The 19,599-nt window shown below is 44.0% G+C and overlaps 1 protein-coding gene across 1 annotated transcript in view; it reads right to left on the reverse strand.

Annotated features, from left to right (window-relative positions):
* Nucleotides 1-19,599, reverse strand: part of LOC126285291 (protein qui-1) — a 1,482,105-nt gene that overhangs the window by 232,284 nt on the left and 1,230,222 nt on the right. The window contains exon 13 of the mRNA XM_049984579.1: nt 8,343-8,543. Coding sequence (XP_049840536.1) covers nt 8,343-8,543 — 201 coding nt within the window. The remainder of the gene's footprint in view (nt 1-8,342; nt 8,544-19,599) is intronic.

Here is a 19,599-nt window from a genome sequence, read left to right on the forward strand (position 1 = left end):
AACACTGACAGTTATCTTGATAGAAAATGCCATACCGGTTGAGAAAGACAGCAAGCATTGGTCCCTGATAATGTCCACGTAATGTGCAGCTGTCACAATGTCTTCGATTACTACCGCATGTCCCTCGGAATCCCAAGTGAATGTCACCCGTAACACAATATTGCTCCCACCGGGCTGCGTCCGCGGCGCGGTGCATGTTTCGAGTAGCCTTTCCACTGTACGACGGCGTATCTGGACACGACCATAGGCCTGGTTCAACAAAAAACGTGATCCATCCGAACAGGCGACACGATTGCATTGATCAGCGGTCCAGTCCCGACGTTCGCGTGCCCGCTGTAATCGTAATTGACGATATTGTTGAGTCAGCATGGGAAGACATAGTGGTCCTCTGCTGTGGAAGACCGTATTCAGCGCTGTGCGCCGAACAGTGTGCTCCAAAACACCTCTGCCTGCGACAGCACTGTACTCTGTCGTCAGATGTTCCACAGATCGAAGGCTATCCCGCTTTAGAGGGTGGGCAAGTCTCCGATCCATGTGTTCTGGAATGAGGCATGGTCGCCCAACTGGCAGTCTTAATGAATAGCTGTAAACTTAACGGATGATGGAAAATTATTTTTATAATTGGCTGCTCGCAATTCGCCGGCCCGTCGATGGTGAAACAATCCCATCAGCTCACTGCGAGTTCACGCGCACCACCTCTGCACGCTACGATCTTCTCTAAGTCGAGGTATGCAGGTGGTATGTGTCTGGAGCAGCAAGCCATCGCCGGTCGTTCTGAAAGTCGAGCTGTGATCGGCTGTTTCATGCTCACTCTAGCCGTGCCTGATCGTCGTTTACGAGATTTCTCGAGCACCGTACATCAACATCTGTTTCCAACTGGAAACCACTGTATAGTACATAAATGAGGGTACTTGCCATTCCAAACGCACTAGTTTTCTTTCCCGAGCCTTTCACGGAGTTGAGATCCGTCTTCTAGAGTCCACCCTTTCAGGTTTCTCCCTCTGTATTCACCGAAGCTGTAACTATTCGTGCTGTCTTTGTTTGTACACATCCAGTATATGTTGACAGTGCCTACTGGTTCAGATACAACCTGAATACGATCGATCGCACCAGTCTATTTTAAAAAATCTTCTCTGCAGGCTGACTTCGTCTTCTCCATCTACTATCAATGAAACCCACACACGCAGTAGTATGTGTTGCGAGTTTAAGAGATATTTTCAAGTATCAGAACTGCAAGTGACGATTTTATACAAACACTTCTTCTAATCGTTTCTAATGAAAAGATGTCTGCGACCAGAGAGTCATACGTATTACATAATATTAGTGCAAAAGGTTTTGGAAATTAGTATCTTTGTTTCACTCAACTTATCGATCGGGTGAAATATTAGGACGAAAATCTGCGAGTGACAGGTATAGTATAGCAAGTAGATGTGGATAAAAATTGACAAAATATTACCTCAGAGTGAGAAAGTGAGCCAGTTGTCCTTGCACGGGATTACATTAATAATGTCGAGCAGAATATTTAATTACACTCCTGGAAACGGAAAAAAGAACACATTGACACCGGTGTGTCAGACCCACCATACTTGCTCCGGACACTGCGAGAGGGCTGTACAAGCAATGATCACACGCACGGCACAGCGGACACACCAGGAACCGCGGTGTTGGCCGTCGAATGGCGCTAGCTGCGCAGCGTTTGTGCACCGCCGCCGTCAGTGTCAGCCAGTTTGCCGTGGCATACGGAGCTCCATCGCAGTCTTTAACACTGGTAGCATGCCGCGACAGCATGGACGTGAACCGTATGTGCAGTTGACGGACTTTTAGCGAGGGCGTATAGTGGGCACGCGGGAGGCCGGGTGGACGTACCGCCGAATTGCTCAACACGTGGGGCGTGAGGTCTCCACAGTACATCGATGTTGTCGCCAGTGGTCGGCGGAAGATGCACGTGCCCGTCGACCTGGGACCGGACCGCAGCGACGCACGGATGCACGCCAAGACCGTAGGATCCTACGCAGTGCCGTAGGGGACCGCACCGCCACTTCCCAGCAAATTAGGGACAGTGTTGCTCCTGGGATATCGGCGAGGACCATTTGCAACCGTCTCCATGAAGCTGGGCTACGGTCCCGCACACCGTTAGGCCGTCTTCCGCTCACGCCCCAACATCGTGCAGCGCGCCTCCAGTGGTGTCGCGACAGGCGTGAATGGAGGGACGAATGGAGACGTGTCGTCTTCAGCGATGAGAGTCGCGTCTGCCTTGGTGCCAATGATGGTCGTATGCGTGTTTGGCGCCGTGCAGGTGAGCGCCACAATCAGGACTGCATACGACCGAGGCACACAGGGCCAACACCCGGCATCATGGTGTGGGGAGCGATCTCCTACACTGGCCGTACACCTCTGGTGATTGTCGAGGGGACACTGAATAGTGCACGGTACATCCAAACCGTCATCGAACCCATCGTTCTACCATTCCTAGACCGGCAAGGGAACTTGCTGTTCCAACAGGACAATGCACGTCCGCATGTATCCCGTGCCACCCAACGTGCTCTAGAAGGTGTAAGTCAACTACCCTGGCCAGCAGGATCTCCGGATCTGTCCCCCATTGAGCATGTTTGGGACTGGATGAAGCGCCGTCTCACGCGGTCTGCACGTCCAGCACGAACGCTGGTCCAGCTGAGGCGCCAGGTGGAAATGGCATGGCAAGCCGTTCCACAGGACTACATCCAGCATCTCTACGATCGTCTCCATGGGAGAATAGCAGCCTGCATTGCTGCGAAAGGTGGATATACACTGTACTAGTGCCGACATTGTGCATGCTCTGTTGCCTGTGTCTATGTGCCTGTGGTTCTGTGAGTGTGATCATGTGATGTATCTGACCCCAGGAATGTGTCAATAAAGTTTCCCCTTCCTGGGACAATGAATTCACGGTGTTCTTATTTCAATTTCCAGGAGTGTATTTCTGGTTCAGTAGTACGAGGGCAGCTGAAAAGAATTGCCTCCAAATGTTTTATTCTCATCTCAGTATGAGTGAAGCTACTATATATCACGCATATTACTCCGGCGGCTTTGCTGCTTCGCTGACGCTAACTGCAACACTCTGCCAACAGAGGGCTCCACTGCAGCGTGTAACAAGGCGGTGTATAGCGAAACTACGTGAAAGCTTGAGAAACAACGTGCTGTGATCGAGTTTCTAACCGCAGAAAACGTGCCTACAGTTCAGATCCATAGAAGAACGAAAAATGTGTTCGGTGATGACTGTATCGATATCAGTAATGTGCGACGCTGGATTGGTCGTGCCTGTAATGAAGGAAACGGTGATGTCAACTTCAACGTCTGAGACAGCTCGGACTGGACGACCGACGCCAAACAATGAGACTCATCAGAATCTGGTGGACGAGCTCGTAGGAGAAAATCGTCGGATACGACAGACGCAGCTCTCATGTAGTTGTAGCGTATGACGTGTGCATGTACAGACCATCACTGCAGAACTGTTGTACAGAAACATTATGTGCACTGTGGGTGCCTCGAATGCTCGCTCTCAACAGAGAAAATCAGATATCTACCAACAATCTCTTTTGCGTTGTGACCGGGAGAGTGTGGGGTTTCTTAACGACATTGTGACGGATGATGACAGCTGAGTCCATCATTTTGTCCCGAAAAAAACAAGAGAACATCAACGGAGTTCTGCTTCAATGGATCACCGACGGCAAAGAAGTTCAAGACGGTGCCATCGGCAAGCAAGGTTGCTCTAATAGTGTTCTGAGGCGTTCAAGGTGTGGTGCATTTGGAATTCATGCCTAAAGTCACCACCATAACCTGTTCAAGGTACTGCGAGAGCCTCAGCAAATGAAACTTGGAATTCGAAGAGGTCGCCCATACGTGAAGCTCTCTCTCTTTTTCGGCATGACAATGCCTGACCACACAGGAGGGCCGCGACGTCTGCGACAATCCGACTCCTTGGTTTCACTGTCATCGACCATGCTCCATACACACCCGACTTGGCCCCATTCGCATTTAATCAGTTTTGAAAACTCAAAGAACGCTATCGAGGACTTAATTTTGATAATTAAGAAGCGGTGCAAGCCGATGTGAGGTTGGGGCTCCGTCTACGAAGTCAAATATTCTACAGTGGCGGTATCAAAAAACTGGTCTCTTGTCGGAAGACTGTACTGAGAAATAAATATTTAGACATGAAAAATAAAGACGTAGATCGTTAATGAAGTTTGTTTTACTTAATAGCTTTAACAGTTTACTCATAAAAAAAATTCGGAGGCATTACTTTTGAAAAGTAGTGTTGTATACGCTGTCTCCCTTATAGCTGACCTACACTTTCCTAAAATTCTCCAAATAAGCTGGAGTCGACCATTCGCCTTCCCTGCCACCTTCCTTATAAGGCCGTTCCATTTCATATTGGTCAGCAACATTACACCTAGATATTTAACTGACAAGACTGTGTCAAGACGCACACCACCAATGCTGTTTGCGGTCATTCTTGGTTTTTTTGCCTACTAATCTGCATTAACTTGCATTTTTCTACATTTTGGTCAAGTTGCGACTTATCACAGCAACTAGAAATTTTGTCTAAGTGATCTCGGCATCTTCCTACAGTCACTCAACGACGGCACCTTCCCGTACACCACAACATCATCAGAAACAGTTGCAGTTTGCTGCCCACCCTGTCAGACAACTCATATATGTACTGTATACAGAGAATAGGAGCGGTCCTATGACACATCCCCTGGTCACTCCTGATGATACTCTTGTATCTGACGAACACTCGCCGTCGAAGGCTGCGTACTGGGTCCTATGATTTACGAAGTCTTCGAGCCACTCACGTATCTGGAAATCTGTTCCGTACGCTCGAACCTCCGTTATCTGTCTGTAGCAGGGCACCGCGTCAAACACATTCTGGAAATATCTGCCTGCTGACTTCATCCATTGTCCTCGGGATGTCGTGCGAGAAAACTGAGAGCTGAGTTTCAGAAGAACGATGCTTTCCATGCTGATTTGTGGCCAGACGCTTTGCTTTTCTGTCTCAAGGAAATTTACACTCTAAGATAAAAAATCGACGCACCACGAAGAGATTACCCGAATGAGACGAAAATAGGTGTGCACAATTACAGACAAACAAATGATTACAATTACAGAAAAACTGAATCATTTATTCAAGATAGAGGTTCACAAATTGAGCAAGTCACTAAAGCGTCGGTCCATGTCCAGCCTTTATGAAAGCTGTTATGCGGCTTGAGATAAACTGATAGAGTTGTTGCATCGCCTCCTGAGGGGGTATCGTGCCAAATCCTGTCCAAGTGACCCGTTTCGATCGTCAAAATCGCGAGCTGCTTGGAGGGACAGGAATCTCATTGACCAGAGTAAAATTGTCTTCAGTGATGAGTCCCGTTTCAAATTGTCCGCGTTGACTAGCAGACAAGTACATGGAGACGCCCCAGACAGCGGCAGGAAACCAATCTGACTGTGGCCCGCTACACGGCCGGACAGCTAGGAGAGATGATTTGGCAGGTCATTTCATTCCATAGTAGGGCCCCTCTGGCTGGGAAGCCACGGCACCCGTGCAGCTCAGCTGTACGTCGATGATATTCAACGCCCCGTCTTGTTGCCATTCATGGCGAGCTATCCTGTGCTTACATTTCAGCGAGGTAACGCCCGCCCACACAAGGCGAGAGCTTCTAGTGCTGCTCTTCTTGCTTGCCAAACCCATCCTTGGCCAAGGTCGCCTCTCCCCATCTGAGAACGTTTGGAGCATTATGGGCAGGGCCCTCCAACCAGCTCGGGGATTTTGACGGTCCAACACGCGAGTTGGACAGAATTTGGCACGATATCCATCGGCAGGCGATGCAACTCAATCAATCAATGCCAAGCCCGGTAACTGCCTGTATAACGGCCAGGCTTGCTCAGTCTATTAAGCTCTTTCTCTTGAACAAACTGTCCAGTTTTCTGATATTGCAATCATTTGTTAGTCTGTAGATGTACATCACACCTACTGATTTTCGTCCCAATCCGGAGAGTCTTTTTCTGTCTCAGAGTATCGTATATTCCAGTCCAGATGTCAATTTATGCTCCTCTGAGTTTTCAGGATCGGCTAGAATCATGTACAGACGTAAAAAACCGACATATTAGAGACGTTATCTTCAAAACAAAAATCAGAGAATGAAATTACCATCACAAACGATGTATTGTCTTGACTAAAAATATACTTTAATTAAAACTGAGAATCCGAAAACCAAGCGATTCCCGTAGCGGCTCCTGTAATACGAGGGGCATTTAGTAAGTAATGAAACACATTTATTTTCTCGGCCAATTTTCGTTGAAACAATGCGGAATTCGTTGAGAGACAGTGTGAAATATTCCTGCTTCAGCCGTTATAATTTCTTGAAGTTACGACAATTGGTGTCGCTATTTGTAGCGAACAAAATGGCGTCTGTAACGGAGGTGCTTTCCAAGCAGAGAGCTGTCGCTGACTTTCGGACGGAAAACCAGAGCATCTCATATACTCAGTGTCGCCTGCAGACTGTCTGTGGAGACTCAGTAATGGACAAAAGCATGGAAGGTCGTTGGGCGAGGCATCTGTCATTACCGCAAGGTTGCGCAAAGCTGTCTGAGCTCGCGTGTGCCGGCCGGCCGCACACAGCTGTTGGATTGTGAGCACACTCTCATTCGAGATGATCCACGAATCACAAACAAACTCCTCTCTGCATAACAGGACCTCTCTGTTGGTAGTGCTGACATAACTGTCCAGCAGAAGGGGTACGCAAAGGTGTGTACTCGCTCGTTTCCTCGTCGCCTAACAGGACCCCATAAAGAGGAAGGAAGATTGCACTGCACGATCCCCTTCCCCCCACCTTCTCCTTTTCCTTGAACACATCCGCACCCTATATATTGTCCCTCGCCTTGATCCCCCATCACCCCCTGGTGTCTCCCTTCCTCTCCACCGCCAGCCCGTTGCTGTGCCTTTACCGTTGTGTCCCACCCTCTCTCCAACTCCACAACCTCCGCCTCCTTTCCCAATGCAACAACAATTCCAACATCTACCTCTCCCGGGTGATGAGCTTCGCCCTGACATCTACCCTTCCTACTCTAACCCCACCTTCCTCCTGCCTCCTCTTCAGGGATCCCTATCCTCCCCCTCCCTTCTCCTGAGCAGCTTTCCCCCTCCTACTCCCCTCCCTCTCCTATGCTCCTCTTCAGTGTCTCAGCACTCCCTCCTGCTTTGTCTTCTATCTTCATCTCCCACCCCACCTGTCTTCTGCCTCTTGGTGCTCCCACTGACGCCCCTACTCTTTTCATCCCGCCCCCTCCCCTGCTGCACCTTGCTCTCCCCTCCTTTTTCATCCTCTCCGGCCTCTCCCTCGGCAGGTCCCAGCTGGTAGTTTTATTCTTCATTTTGTGTGCTCCAAGTGTGTTGTCCTCGAGTGTTTTTAATACTGTGGCCAACTTTTAATCTGTGCGTGTGTCTTCAGTGTCTTTTGTGTTCTACGAATCGCCATCTGTGTTTTCTTTATGCTGACTTTTTTAATTGTCTCCCCATGAATGTCTCAATGTCAGTGTATTTTTACCTCCATTATCTCCCCATACTCTGTTTTACATCCCCATTTTTATGGCTTTATATGTAACATTTTCTTCTTGTACTAACTGTCATTTCACTCGGCTGAAGAGCGGCGGACTATGCCGCTGACATCCCTAACCTTTCCATGTGGGGCAGGGGAATGAAATCACAATAAAGAAAAAAAAGTGCTGCACGGGAAGCAGTAAGTGGAGGATGGGGAGGGTATTGAAGCATCAAGAGGCTGGCTCCAACATCGACCAGTAAATGATGATGATGATATTTGGTTTGTGGGGTTCTCAACTGCTTGTTTATCAGCGCCATTACAAAGTACTAATCTTTACATAGTCCAGATTCGCCACTTTCATGAATGATGATAAGATGATGCAGACAATACAAACACCCAGTCCCCGAGCGGAGAAATTCCCGACCTGGGCGGGAATCGAACCTGGGAGCCCAAAAGGATAGGGAAGGAAATCTGCTGTGCCCTTTCAAATGAACCACCCAGGCATTTGTCTCAAACGATATAGGTAAATCACTGAAAACCGAAATGTGGAAGGCCGGACGCGGGTCTGAATTGTCATCCTCCTGAATGCCAGTCCAGTGTGCTAACCATTGCTTCATCTCGCTCGATGAATTAAACGGAAATTATGTTGAAAAAAAGGGTTTTGTATCGAAAGAGTGGGGAATAACATGGTGCACTGGAATCCTAAATAAAACCAACCTGCTTTCAGTAGAAAAAGGCGCCAGGTACTTGCGTTCCGTACGCCGCGCCGCTACTCACCTGACTCCTCGGCGTCGCCGTCGCCCTCGCTGGCCTGCTGCCCGGAGAACTCGCTGAAGAAGAGGTTGCCCACCTCGGCGTGCGTGGCGCGCAGCACGTCCTGCGAGTGCAGGTACCGCCGGCGCGCCACTTCCCGCGCCAGCTCGTGGCGCCAGCACACCAGCAGCCGGCCGCTCATCAGCTTCTCCTGCAACAGGTCGCCTGCCGGCGCAACACTCCGTCAGCACCGAGCGGTACCGGCCCAGACCGCTCTCAAGCTGTTATGTGGCCACCAGACACGCTTTCAGAAAGGTTTAAATCTAAATTTACATTGATACTCCGCGATACACCTTTAATGCGCGTGGCGGAGGGTGCGGTGTACCGCTAATAGTCATCTCTTCTCCTCTGCTGTTCCACTCGCCAGTAGAACGAGGGGAATACGGCTGTCTGTATGCCTCCTTATGATCCCTAATTTCTTGAATCTTACCTTCGTCGTCCTTAAGCGCAATGTATGTTGGCAGCAGTGAATCGTTCGGCATCTGCTTCAAATTCTGGTTCTTTAAATTTTGTCAATAGTATTCCTCGAAAAGAAGGTAGCCTTCCCTCAAATAAAACCAACATGCATTCAAGCATGAAAGTTTTACATGTTTATTGTGAAATATTTAACACACTAACTCATTTGTAAAATAATCAAACGTCTGGAGCTCTTTTCTAAATGACAGTCTGATGGTTTTAAAGAATCGAGGGTAATGGTGTTATCTAACAGAATATTAAAAAGAATAGTTTTCATCGTGTTCTGACTGACTGACTCATCATTGTCCAACTCAAACCGTTAAGAATAGAAACTTAAATTGTTGCCGTCTGGCGTCGTTTAAGAAGGGATTTTTCAAAGATCCACTCCAAAGGGGGTGAAATATGGTATGAACTGTTTCTTGAAAATATGTTGCTATTAAGGCAATTTTGAAGCTATAACTACGGAAATTAATATTTGGTTTCTCGCTCAGAAATAAAGAAATACGTGTTTGAGTATTGTGAGGAATCTAACCCACATGGGGGTGTAATAGTAAATGAATTTTTTAGAAATACGTGATTATTAAAGAACTACTAATGTATTTTCAGAACTGTGTCTATAAAAATTGGTATTTGACTTCTGTTACAAATAAAAATATACATGTTTCATTGTTTTAGATTTCAACCCTTCAGTGGGTGAAATAAGGGAAGACATGTTTTACGAAATAGTTCATTATGATAACTTCTTCAAAGCTAATCTATGAAAATTTGTCTTCGGTTTCTCTGCTAGGAATTTAAAAAATATGTGTTTCACTGTTTCTGGAAATTCAACTCCTTAGAGGTTAAAATAAGGGATGAAACAGGGGGAGAAAATTATGAAAATATTTCGTTATATTAAAAACAATTAAAAGCTAAATTTAGGAAAATTGGTATTTCCACTTCACTGTTAGGTATAAAAAATGTATATTTGGGGATGAACGTTCCTAAGGAAGAATCATCATGACAATGCAAAAGGCATGATTAACGAAACTCTGGACCCCAATCCAGCAGAATCGGTTTTTGGTCAGAAATACCCCCGGAAAAGAGCATGTTTCTATGGACGTGATTAGGCTGAAAAGCTTAGAAGGTGTTGTAATTTGTGAACAACGTAAAAATTCGATTAAAGAAAACAAAAAAATCTGTGTGGCCAATAAAATCTACGAGAGTAAAGCAGCAGGCTCGAGGCAAGTATACAATATGTACAAGAACCAAGGTCAAGCGATAAGAGTGGATGGCCAAGAACTAAGTGCCCTGGTTAAAAGGGATGTAAGACAGGGATGCAGAATTTCGCCCCTTTTAATCAGATACATTCAGGAGTGGGACTAAAATTTATGATGAAAGTATATCAATCGTAAGAGATGCTGGTTATGTTACTCTTCTAAGTGAAAGTAGAGAAGAATTATTGAACGTACTGAAATGAGACGAACAGCCTAACCAATAAACACTGTGCATTGAGAGTAAATCGAAAGGAAACCAAAATAATGCGAAGTCCCAGAGATGAGATTAGCAATAAACTTAAAATAAAACTGAGGACTACAAAGTAGATGAACCGCAGGAATCCAGCTACCTTGGATGGAGGAAGCAAACACATAAAAAGTAATAAATGAATATCACAATATTGCGTATGTTCTATAGGATTAATTTCTATAGTTAACCGGTTTTTGACATATGAGCCCATCATCAGAGTTTAACTATCTTCGTCAAAGAAGTTACAATATTTGCAAACAAAATTTGAAAAAAAAATGTTACTCATCTGGAATGAGGTACAAAATACACAGTAAATGTTGTCTTTGACAGTGCAGTGGTAATGCAGTTGAAAACATACAGGTTCAACAACACATAAATATGGAGGGCGAAAACCAGGAAAACATTACGACTCAACTAGAAAAACAGTGCCTACATAACAATTTCCATTAAATCAACAATCCCAATAAAACAAAATTATACTTCACAACACTACTAAAGAATACCTTCATGAGGTATTAATATGGGCAGTGATACAGAGACTGAGTAAAAGATAGAAAGAACGATTGTTGTAACAACAGTACATATGAAAATCGGAGCGTGGAATGTCAGATCCCTTAATCGGGTCGGTAGGTTAGAAAATTTAAAATGGGAAATGGGTAGGTTAACGTTAGATGTAGTGGGAATTAGTGAAGTTCGGTGGCAGGAGGGACAAGACTTCTGGTCAGGTGAATACAGGGTTATAAATACAAAATGAAATAGGGGTAACGTAGGAGCAGGTGTAATAATGAATAAAAAATAGGAGCATGGGTCAGCTACCACGAAAAGCATAGTGAACGCATTATTGTAGCCAAGATAGACACGAAGCCCAGGCCTACCGAAGTAGTACAAGTTTATATGCCAACTAGTTCCGCAGATGGAAAAGAGATTGAAGATATGTACGATGAGATAAAAAAATTATTCAGATAGTGAAGGGAGACGAAAATTTAATAGTCACGAGGACTGGAATTCGACAGTAGGAAAAGGAAGACAAGGAAAAGTAGTTGGTGAATATGCAATGGGGGCTAGGAATGAAAGAGGACGCAGCCTGATAGATTTTTGCACACAGAATAACTTAACCAGAGCTAACACTTGTTTTAAGACACATGAAAGGAGATTGTATTCGTGGAAGAGGCCTGGAGACACTAGAAGGTTTCAGATAGATTGTATTATGGTAAGACAGAGATTTAGGATCCAGGTTTTAAACTGTAAGACATTTTCAGGGGCAGAAGTAGACTCTGACCAAAAACTATTGGTTATGAACTATAGATTAAAACTTACTAAACTGCAAAAAGGTGGGAATTTAAGGAAATGGGACTGGATAAATTAAAAGAACCAGAGGTTGTAGACAGTTTCAGAGAGAGCATTGGGGGACGATTGACAAGAACGCGAAAAAGAAATATAGTAGAAGAAGAATGGGTGGCTTTGAGATATGAAATAGTGAAGGGAGCAGAGCATCAATTCGGTAAAAAGACCAGGACTAGTAGAAATCCTTGGGTAATGGAAGAGATATTAAATTTAATTTATGAAAGAAGAAAAGATAAAAATGTGTAAATGAAACATGCAAAAAAGAAAACAAACGTCTCAAAACTGTGATCGACAGGAAGTGCTAAATGGCTAGGCAGGGATGACTAGAGGACAAATGCTAGGGTATAGAGGCATATGTCACTGGGGTAAGATAGATACTACCTACAGGAAAGCTAAAGAGACCTTTGGAGAAAAGAAAACCAATTGTATGAATATCAAGAACTCAGACAGAAAACCAGTACTAAGGAAAGAAGGGAAAGCGAAAAGGTGGAAGGAGTCTATAGGGGGTCTATACAAGGGTGATGTTCTTGAGGACAATATTATGGAAATGGAAGAGGACGTAGATTAAGATGAAATGGTACATTTGGTACTGCGTGAAGAATTTGACAAAGTACTAAAAGACCTAAGGCGAAACAAGGCTCCGAAAGTAGACAACATTCCATTAGAACTACTGATAGCCCTGACAAAACTCTACGTCTGGTGAGCAAGATGTAGGAGACAAATAAAATACCCTCAGACATCAAGAAGATTATATTACTTCCAATCCTAAAGACAACAGGTGTTGATAGGTGTGAAAATTACCGAACTGTAAGTTTAATAAGTCACAGCTGTAAAATACTAACACGTATTCTTTACAGGCGAATGAAAAAACTAATACAAGCCAATAGGAGTTATAATCCAAGGAGAACAAATAAAATCTTTGACGTTTGTCGATGACATTTTAATTCTGTCAGAGACAGCAAAGGACTTGGAAGAGCTGTTGAACGGAATGGACAGTGTCTTGAAAGGAAGATATAAGATGAACATTAACAAAAGCAAAATGAGGATAATCGAATGTAGTCGAATTAAGTCGGGTGATGCTGAGGGAATTAGATTAGGAAATGATACATTTAAAGTAGTAAATGAATTATGCTATTTGGGAAACAAAATAGCTGATGATGTTCGAAGAAGAGAGGACACAAAATGTAGACTGGTGATGGCAAGGAAAGCGTTTCTGAAGAAGAGAAATTTGTTAACATGGATTTAAGTATCAGGAAGCCTTTTCTGAAAGTATTTGTATATAGTGTAGCCATGTATGGATGTGAAACGTGGACGATAAATAATTTGTACAAGAAGAGAATAGAAGCTTTCGAAATGTGGTGCTAAAGAAGAACGCTGAAGATTAGGTGGATAGATCACGTAACTAATGAGGAGTTGCTGAACAGAATTGGGGAGAAGAGGAATTTGTGACACAACTTGACTAGAAGAAGGGATCGGTTTGTAGCACATGATCTGACGCATCAAGGGATCACCAGTTTAATATTGGAGGACAACGTGGAGGGTAAAAATCCTAGAGGGAGACCAAGAGATGAATGCACTAAGCAGATTCAAAAGGATGTATTGTTGCAGTAGTTACTTGGAAATGAAGAAGCTTGTAGAGGATGGATTAGCATGGAGAGCTGCATCAAACCAGTCTCTGGACTAAATACCGCAACAACAGGCAATCACAATAGAATGAAACTAAATAAATACAGGGAAATGTAGGAATAGAAAAGAACAGTGAGGTAAGTAATTGTAAACTGAGGCGATTAAGTTTAATTTTTTAAAGCTCCCATTTAATATTAAATAACCAAACACAGTTCAATACTTACCTTCCTCTAAATGCCAATGTTAGATAAAGTAGCTTGCTAACTTTTTGTCACTTGTCAGTTGACGAACGTTACTGCTTTAATTGTATGACTGTCATTGTTGCCGGGAATATCAGAAACGACCCTGAATCCAGTACACATTTTTGATGGTCTCCTGGAAAAATGTCTGTGTAGTTACGACCACAGCAGAGCTGGGATTCAGGAATGTGCAAAATGCAGAATAAGGAAGGAATGCAAGTGAAACATCATAGACAGGTAAAATAATTCAGATTCATTTTTTTCTGGAAAGATGATGGATATGTAGAACTAAACCGAATTACGTACGGTGATTTTCCATTACGCATGTCACTAAATCTTTTTGGTGTAATATGTGAGCCTTTCGGTAAATCATTATTTTTTTCAGTCTCCGATAGCATGTTCGTTTATCTTTTTTTCAGCCTGCAATCGCATAACATAAACTCCAGATAAACTACGAATCTCCCGCACCACACGTCCTTTCACTGCGAAGGTAAACACGTCAGTCTGCGCTGAGCTGCAGTTACATTAACGCGGCCATCTCAATTGATTTTCCTGCCAGGTGTGAATTGCGAAGCGTTACTCTTTTCGTGCAAGCAGAAGGGAATAATGGCTCTGAGCACTATGGGACTCAACTGCTGTGGTCATCAGTCCCCTAGAACTTAGAACTAATTAAACGTAACTAACCTAAGGACATCACACACATCCATGCCCAAGGCAGGATTCGAACCCGCGACCGTAGCAGTCGCACGATTCCGAACTGCGCGCCTAGAACCGCGAGACCACCGCGGCCGGCAGAAGGGAATAATGCTGTAGAAATTACCGAAGAGTGAGTCGAGTATATGGAGAAATTTCGTAATTGTTCTGAACTGTGACAACACGCTTCCTCAAAGTGCTGGTGCAGCACAAGGCTCTCCCAGCAATTTCAGTAGGATGTTTTTTATCACCCGCCACTCAGTCCAGACCTGGTACTAGTGCCTTCGATCTTCTGCCTGAACTGGACAAGTGGCTTGGAGGGCAAACACACAAGGAGGTTCAACTCAACATCAAGAATCGTTTCAATTACAGAATGAAGTTTTCACTCTGTAATGGAGTGTCGCTGATATGGAACTTCCTGGATGATCATAACTGTGTGCTGAACCAAAACTAGAACTCGGTACCTTTGCCTTTCGTAAGCGAGTGCTCTACCGACTAGGTTATTCAAGAAAGACTCAGGACGGATCGTCAGTTTGTGCTTGGGTTGCTCAGTCAGTAGAGCATTTGTCTGCGAAAGTAAAAGGTCCCTAGTTCGAAAGTCGGTATGACACACAGTTTTAATTTGCCAGGAAGCTTCTTATTTCATTCTGTTAGCGGCAATATTTTAGGAAGAGGATTTTGAAAAGATTGTCGATAGGAACGGCGAATGCGTTAACTGTTGTGATGATTATGGATTGTATCAAAGTAGCCCTAGGTATACGTAGCACTACGTAACGTTATCAATAAAGTAATTGCTTCTATACACTTGCCTTTTATTTATGGCCTGTGGGAGGTTCAAAAAGAAAACGGCGGTTTTACATATTTTGTTCTGAAAAGACAATGCACTACTTGGGCTAAGAAAGAAACACTAGAGTGGATTATTCATTCTTTATAGGTCACTCTTGGCTTATAATGTGTCAAATGTGGAAGGATATCGGCTGTGCCCTTTCACAGGAATCAGTCCAAAATTTGCCTGGAACGATTTCGGGAAACATGGAAAACCTAAGTCTGAGTGGCTTGACTTGGATTTGAACCATCGTCCTCCTAATGCTGGGTCCAGTGTGCTAACCACTGCGCCACCACATCGGAACCTCCGTAATGTTCCTTGCAGACAATCTGGTTGTCTATGGGACGTTTCATCTCCAGGAGCCTGCAGCTAAATGCAGGGCGTCCTTCTGAGAACTGATAATTGGTTCAGGGACTGGCTGTTCCCAATAAACGTAATATATTGAGTAGAGATAGTCGAATACATCCATTACTGTTCGATTACACAATTGATGAAAAAGCACTAGAAACAGTTACAAGACACCAAAGTGGTATGGTAAAGTGGGAACCATCTGAAATTAATTTCTGCACTGGAGTGAACCCTGACACAGAACAATCTAGAATACGAGGCACGTGAAAGAAATGATGACGCTGATTTTTTATCTACCAAAGTATTTTTTTTTTTTTTTTGAAACAGCAATATTGTCCTCTTCGAAGTAGTTCCTTTCGGGAGCTATACATCGACGGAGTCGTTCTTCCCGTCTTGGTAGCAGCGCTGTAAGGCTTCAACTGGAAAGGTCTTTAACATGTCGGTCACATTCTTTTGAGTGTTCTCCAGAGACCCAAAATGGCGTCCTTCTAAGACTTTTTCAATTTCTGGAAAAGAAGGAAGTCACAAGGAGTCGTACCAGCTGGATATTGGAGGGGGGGGGGGACTCTGGAACAACAACAATATGTTTCGAGGTCAACACTACTGTGATGGAAGTGGTCGTGAGATATGTGCCATGCTGCAGATTGCACTTGTGTGCAATATCCGATCTCACTCGATTCATCGTTTCCCCTACGAGACTTTAAGGACATCTTTGTAAAACCCTTGACAGACAGTTTCTATTGTCAAAAAGCAAATCGGCATAGGTTTCATCTTTAATTTTCTGATTTGACCTTTTTTCGGTCAAAGAGATGTCTCAGTGAGTCACTCCTCACTTTGCCGGTTGGCCTCAGCATCGTACGCAGAAATCCAGAAACCCTGTGGTCAAAGGACTGAACCATTCTGGGTCATGGGAACCCTCTCAACAACCGCATGTTTCTTCGACTATCCTTCAGCTCAGGCTTTTCAGTACAATTTTCGCATGAACCTTTCGCAGTTGCAATACTTTGGTCTAAATTCGATGTACGGTGAACCTGTTTAACAGGTCACTCATCATTCCCATTGTTGGACGTTAGTATGATCTCACAAGAGCACACACACGTTCAACACGTTTGTCAGTTATTGAAGTTGAAGATTTGCCTGGTCGAGATTTATCTTCAACATGCTCTCGGGCTTCCAAAAATGATTTGTGCCAGCGAAAAACTTGTGCTCTTGATTAGGTATTTTCCCCATAGGCTTGAGTCAACTGTTCAAAGATCACACTCATGGATTCCCCAAGTTTGACACAAAATCTGTTGGCATAACGTTGTTCTAAATTCCGCAGTTCCTTTTCTGTAACAGGCAAGAAAACCACAATCCAGTGGCGGCGCTCTCAAAACTCACGTGATGGCTGTACGGAGATGAAACTTAGATTAGGGGTCTAGAATGTGAACACGCCGGTCTACATAAGTCGAACAACACGCCAATGCCATATCGTTTGCAATGTGGACAGTCTCATTACTTTTCTCATATACCTCCTACACTACTGACATCTGTGTCGAAGGGACTATCTAAACGCATGTTAATGACATGTGACCTAGTAGTAAACCGTAAGTTTCATACTTGTAATAAAACAATAATTGACATCAAATATCCAAAGAAAGAAAGACCAAAAATTGTTATATTAACAAAGTATGTGCTCTATTGATAAGAAAAAGTTTATTCACTGAAACGACAAATGTGCATCGAGTATCGTGTTCAAATATAATAAGACAATAACGAGATTTAATGAGGACTTCTACAAATCACAACTGCGTAAGCAGTAATGGTCGGTTGGCGAAGTTGGCAAGAAGGATTGGAATTGTCTACATGAGGCCTAACTCTCTGAGTATCGACGATAATGCTATGTGACTGATTCTGTTTCAAGCAACAGTGATTGGGGACCTCTAACCTGTCAGGCTCTGCTATGTGCACTAAACTGAACAACTGCTGCTGCAAGTCGAAAGAATACGCTGCAGAAGGTGTAAAGCACCTCGCAAAATTCCCTTTGTGCTGGAGGGACAAAATTCTCACCACAGCTAACTACTCGTTTTGAGGAAAGCCATGCTCAGCATTGAAAATCTCCGCCCATGCTCAAAAATTGGACTCCGCCTCTTTCGCTACCCATGGGCGAACCCTCTGAATTTGGCACCACACTGTCTCCAGATGATCTCTCCAAAAAATTTTCCCAAAAACTTTCTCCTCCACAAACGTCCCATGTGGAGTTCCTTGACAAATTGTTTCAACTGCATGTGACAGGATTTCTCCAGAGCAATTGCATGTCAGCTGTGGCAGTTCGTTTCACTTCCCCTATCGATAGCTTCTAGCCAGCGTCTCACCAGGTGGTGTGGCTAACTCCCTTATGCGGTTATCACTGCCTTGAGTAGGCTTCAAAAGCGACCATTGGATTGGCCTCCGGGAGTCTACTAATAGCTCAGTGCAGGCAGCTAAGTGGAGTCTTCGCGCAGTGTGGAACTAGAGCCAGCAGCAGCAGCGCTTGGAGCAACAGACACGCGGTGCGCATCGGCACGACGTCTTTTCCGTGTCATCTTTCACTGTTCTTCACCAGGTCTGCGTAGAATGGAAAACGTTTGGTCATCCTGTGCCGTGCGAATCTGGTTGCTCAGCTCTCTGCCCCGATTTCACGCTCCGGTGTTTGAGCAAATGTTGGTCTTTATAGTCAATGAGTCGTCACGCACGCCTTTCTTATTTGACTCTACGTGATTCTAGTCCCAATTTATTTCGTGTATGCTCTGTATGTTTTTGAAGTAATATGTGTTAATCTGCTGGTCAGCGTTCTCACTACCAATTTGCCACAGTTTGTGATATTATGGCTATGTAATGTGTCTAGCTTTCATGCATTATTCAGGGGCCTATGAATTACCTAGTGTTTTAAAATTTGATTTTGGTTTTTAAATTGTTTTATGTATGAGAACAAACTGCTTCTGAATTTTATTTGTTTTCACTATGGTTTAGAAGCTGGTGGGCTCTCTGGTATTACTACTATCGTGGCTTTAAGTACTGGCCTGGCTTACTTGCGGCCGCGTGCACGGCTCTCGAGCATTTCCTAGCGCCACCTGTTATTTGTTTTCAGTGGCGCATCCTGGCTGACTGTGTTCAAGCCGAGTATCTTATGTTATCGACTTGCACAGTATATAAAATTTTGCTGTCGGGCAACAGGCCTTTGATTAACTGTACGCCCACAGAAAATTTTCTCTTTCATGTTATTGTTTTGTTTAATACGTGTTGTACCCTTGTTCTAAATTTTATTCTAAATTAATTGGTGTAAATCTTTTGGGTAAGCTGCAAAGATCAGTTGTTACCTCTTGTTAATCAGTTAATATTTTTGTTTTGGGAGTCTGCCTAAGGTCTTGCATTTGAGTTTGCTTGAAGAAATTTAGCTACAACTCAGTTTTAATTATATTTTTTGGCTGGTTTATTTAATTTTTTTAAATTTATATTGTTAAAGTCTTATTTTCTTGAATTTCGTTTGAGGCCATTATTATTGTAATTCAATGACTGCGTGATTCACCATTTTGAATGCATTCATGTCTGTAATCTGAACATAGCAATTAACCTGAAATTTTCCTACCTGTTTTTCTTAAAGGGGACCTGTTGTTACCCTAAAACATAAATGTTTGTTGCAAAAAGATAAATGATGTAAGTTAAGGGGGACTAGTCCTTCTATGTCATTTTCCCTACCTGGTAACTCCCTATTTCAGCATGATCATGTGTTGACGGCACAGTCTCCCTCTAAAGAAGGGCGAAAGTCAGTCCTGCAATTGAGTAGATAGTGACCAAAAATTGCTGACGCCCCAGTACATCTTCTAACATCACCATGTGATTCCTAATTGCTACACTAAATTTCAACAATCATGGAAAATCGCTTGGTGTGGGAAACAAAACATCCCAAAAAATACACTTCCTGAGAAGTTGGCAAATTGTCAGTCACTCAGCATTTCAGTAATTCCGATGCATGATGGCGCTGCGGATGGAAGTGCCCTTAGAGCTGCCCAGGTAGTAGGCAGCACATGGTGGACGTCCCCACCACCACTTCCCTCAAATGCCGGCACAGGTGCGACTACCGCTGTCCCCACCATGCTACCCTCTGACTTTGCAGAAGCGCCTCTACTTTAGTCTAGTGGAACTAAGCAGGCATCCCGCCTTACAT

Source organism: Schistocerca gregaria, chromosome 8 (assembly GCF_023897955.1).
Source record: "Schistocerca gregaria isolate iqSchGreg1 chromosome 8, iqSchGreg1.2, whole genome shotgun sequence".
Taxonomy (NCBI): Eukaryota; Metazoa; Arthropoda; class Insecta; order Orthoptera; family Acrididae; genus Schistocerca; species Schistocerca gregaria.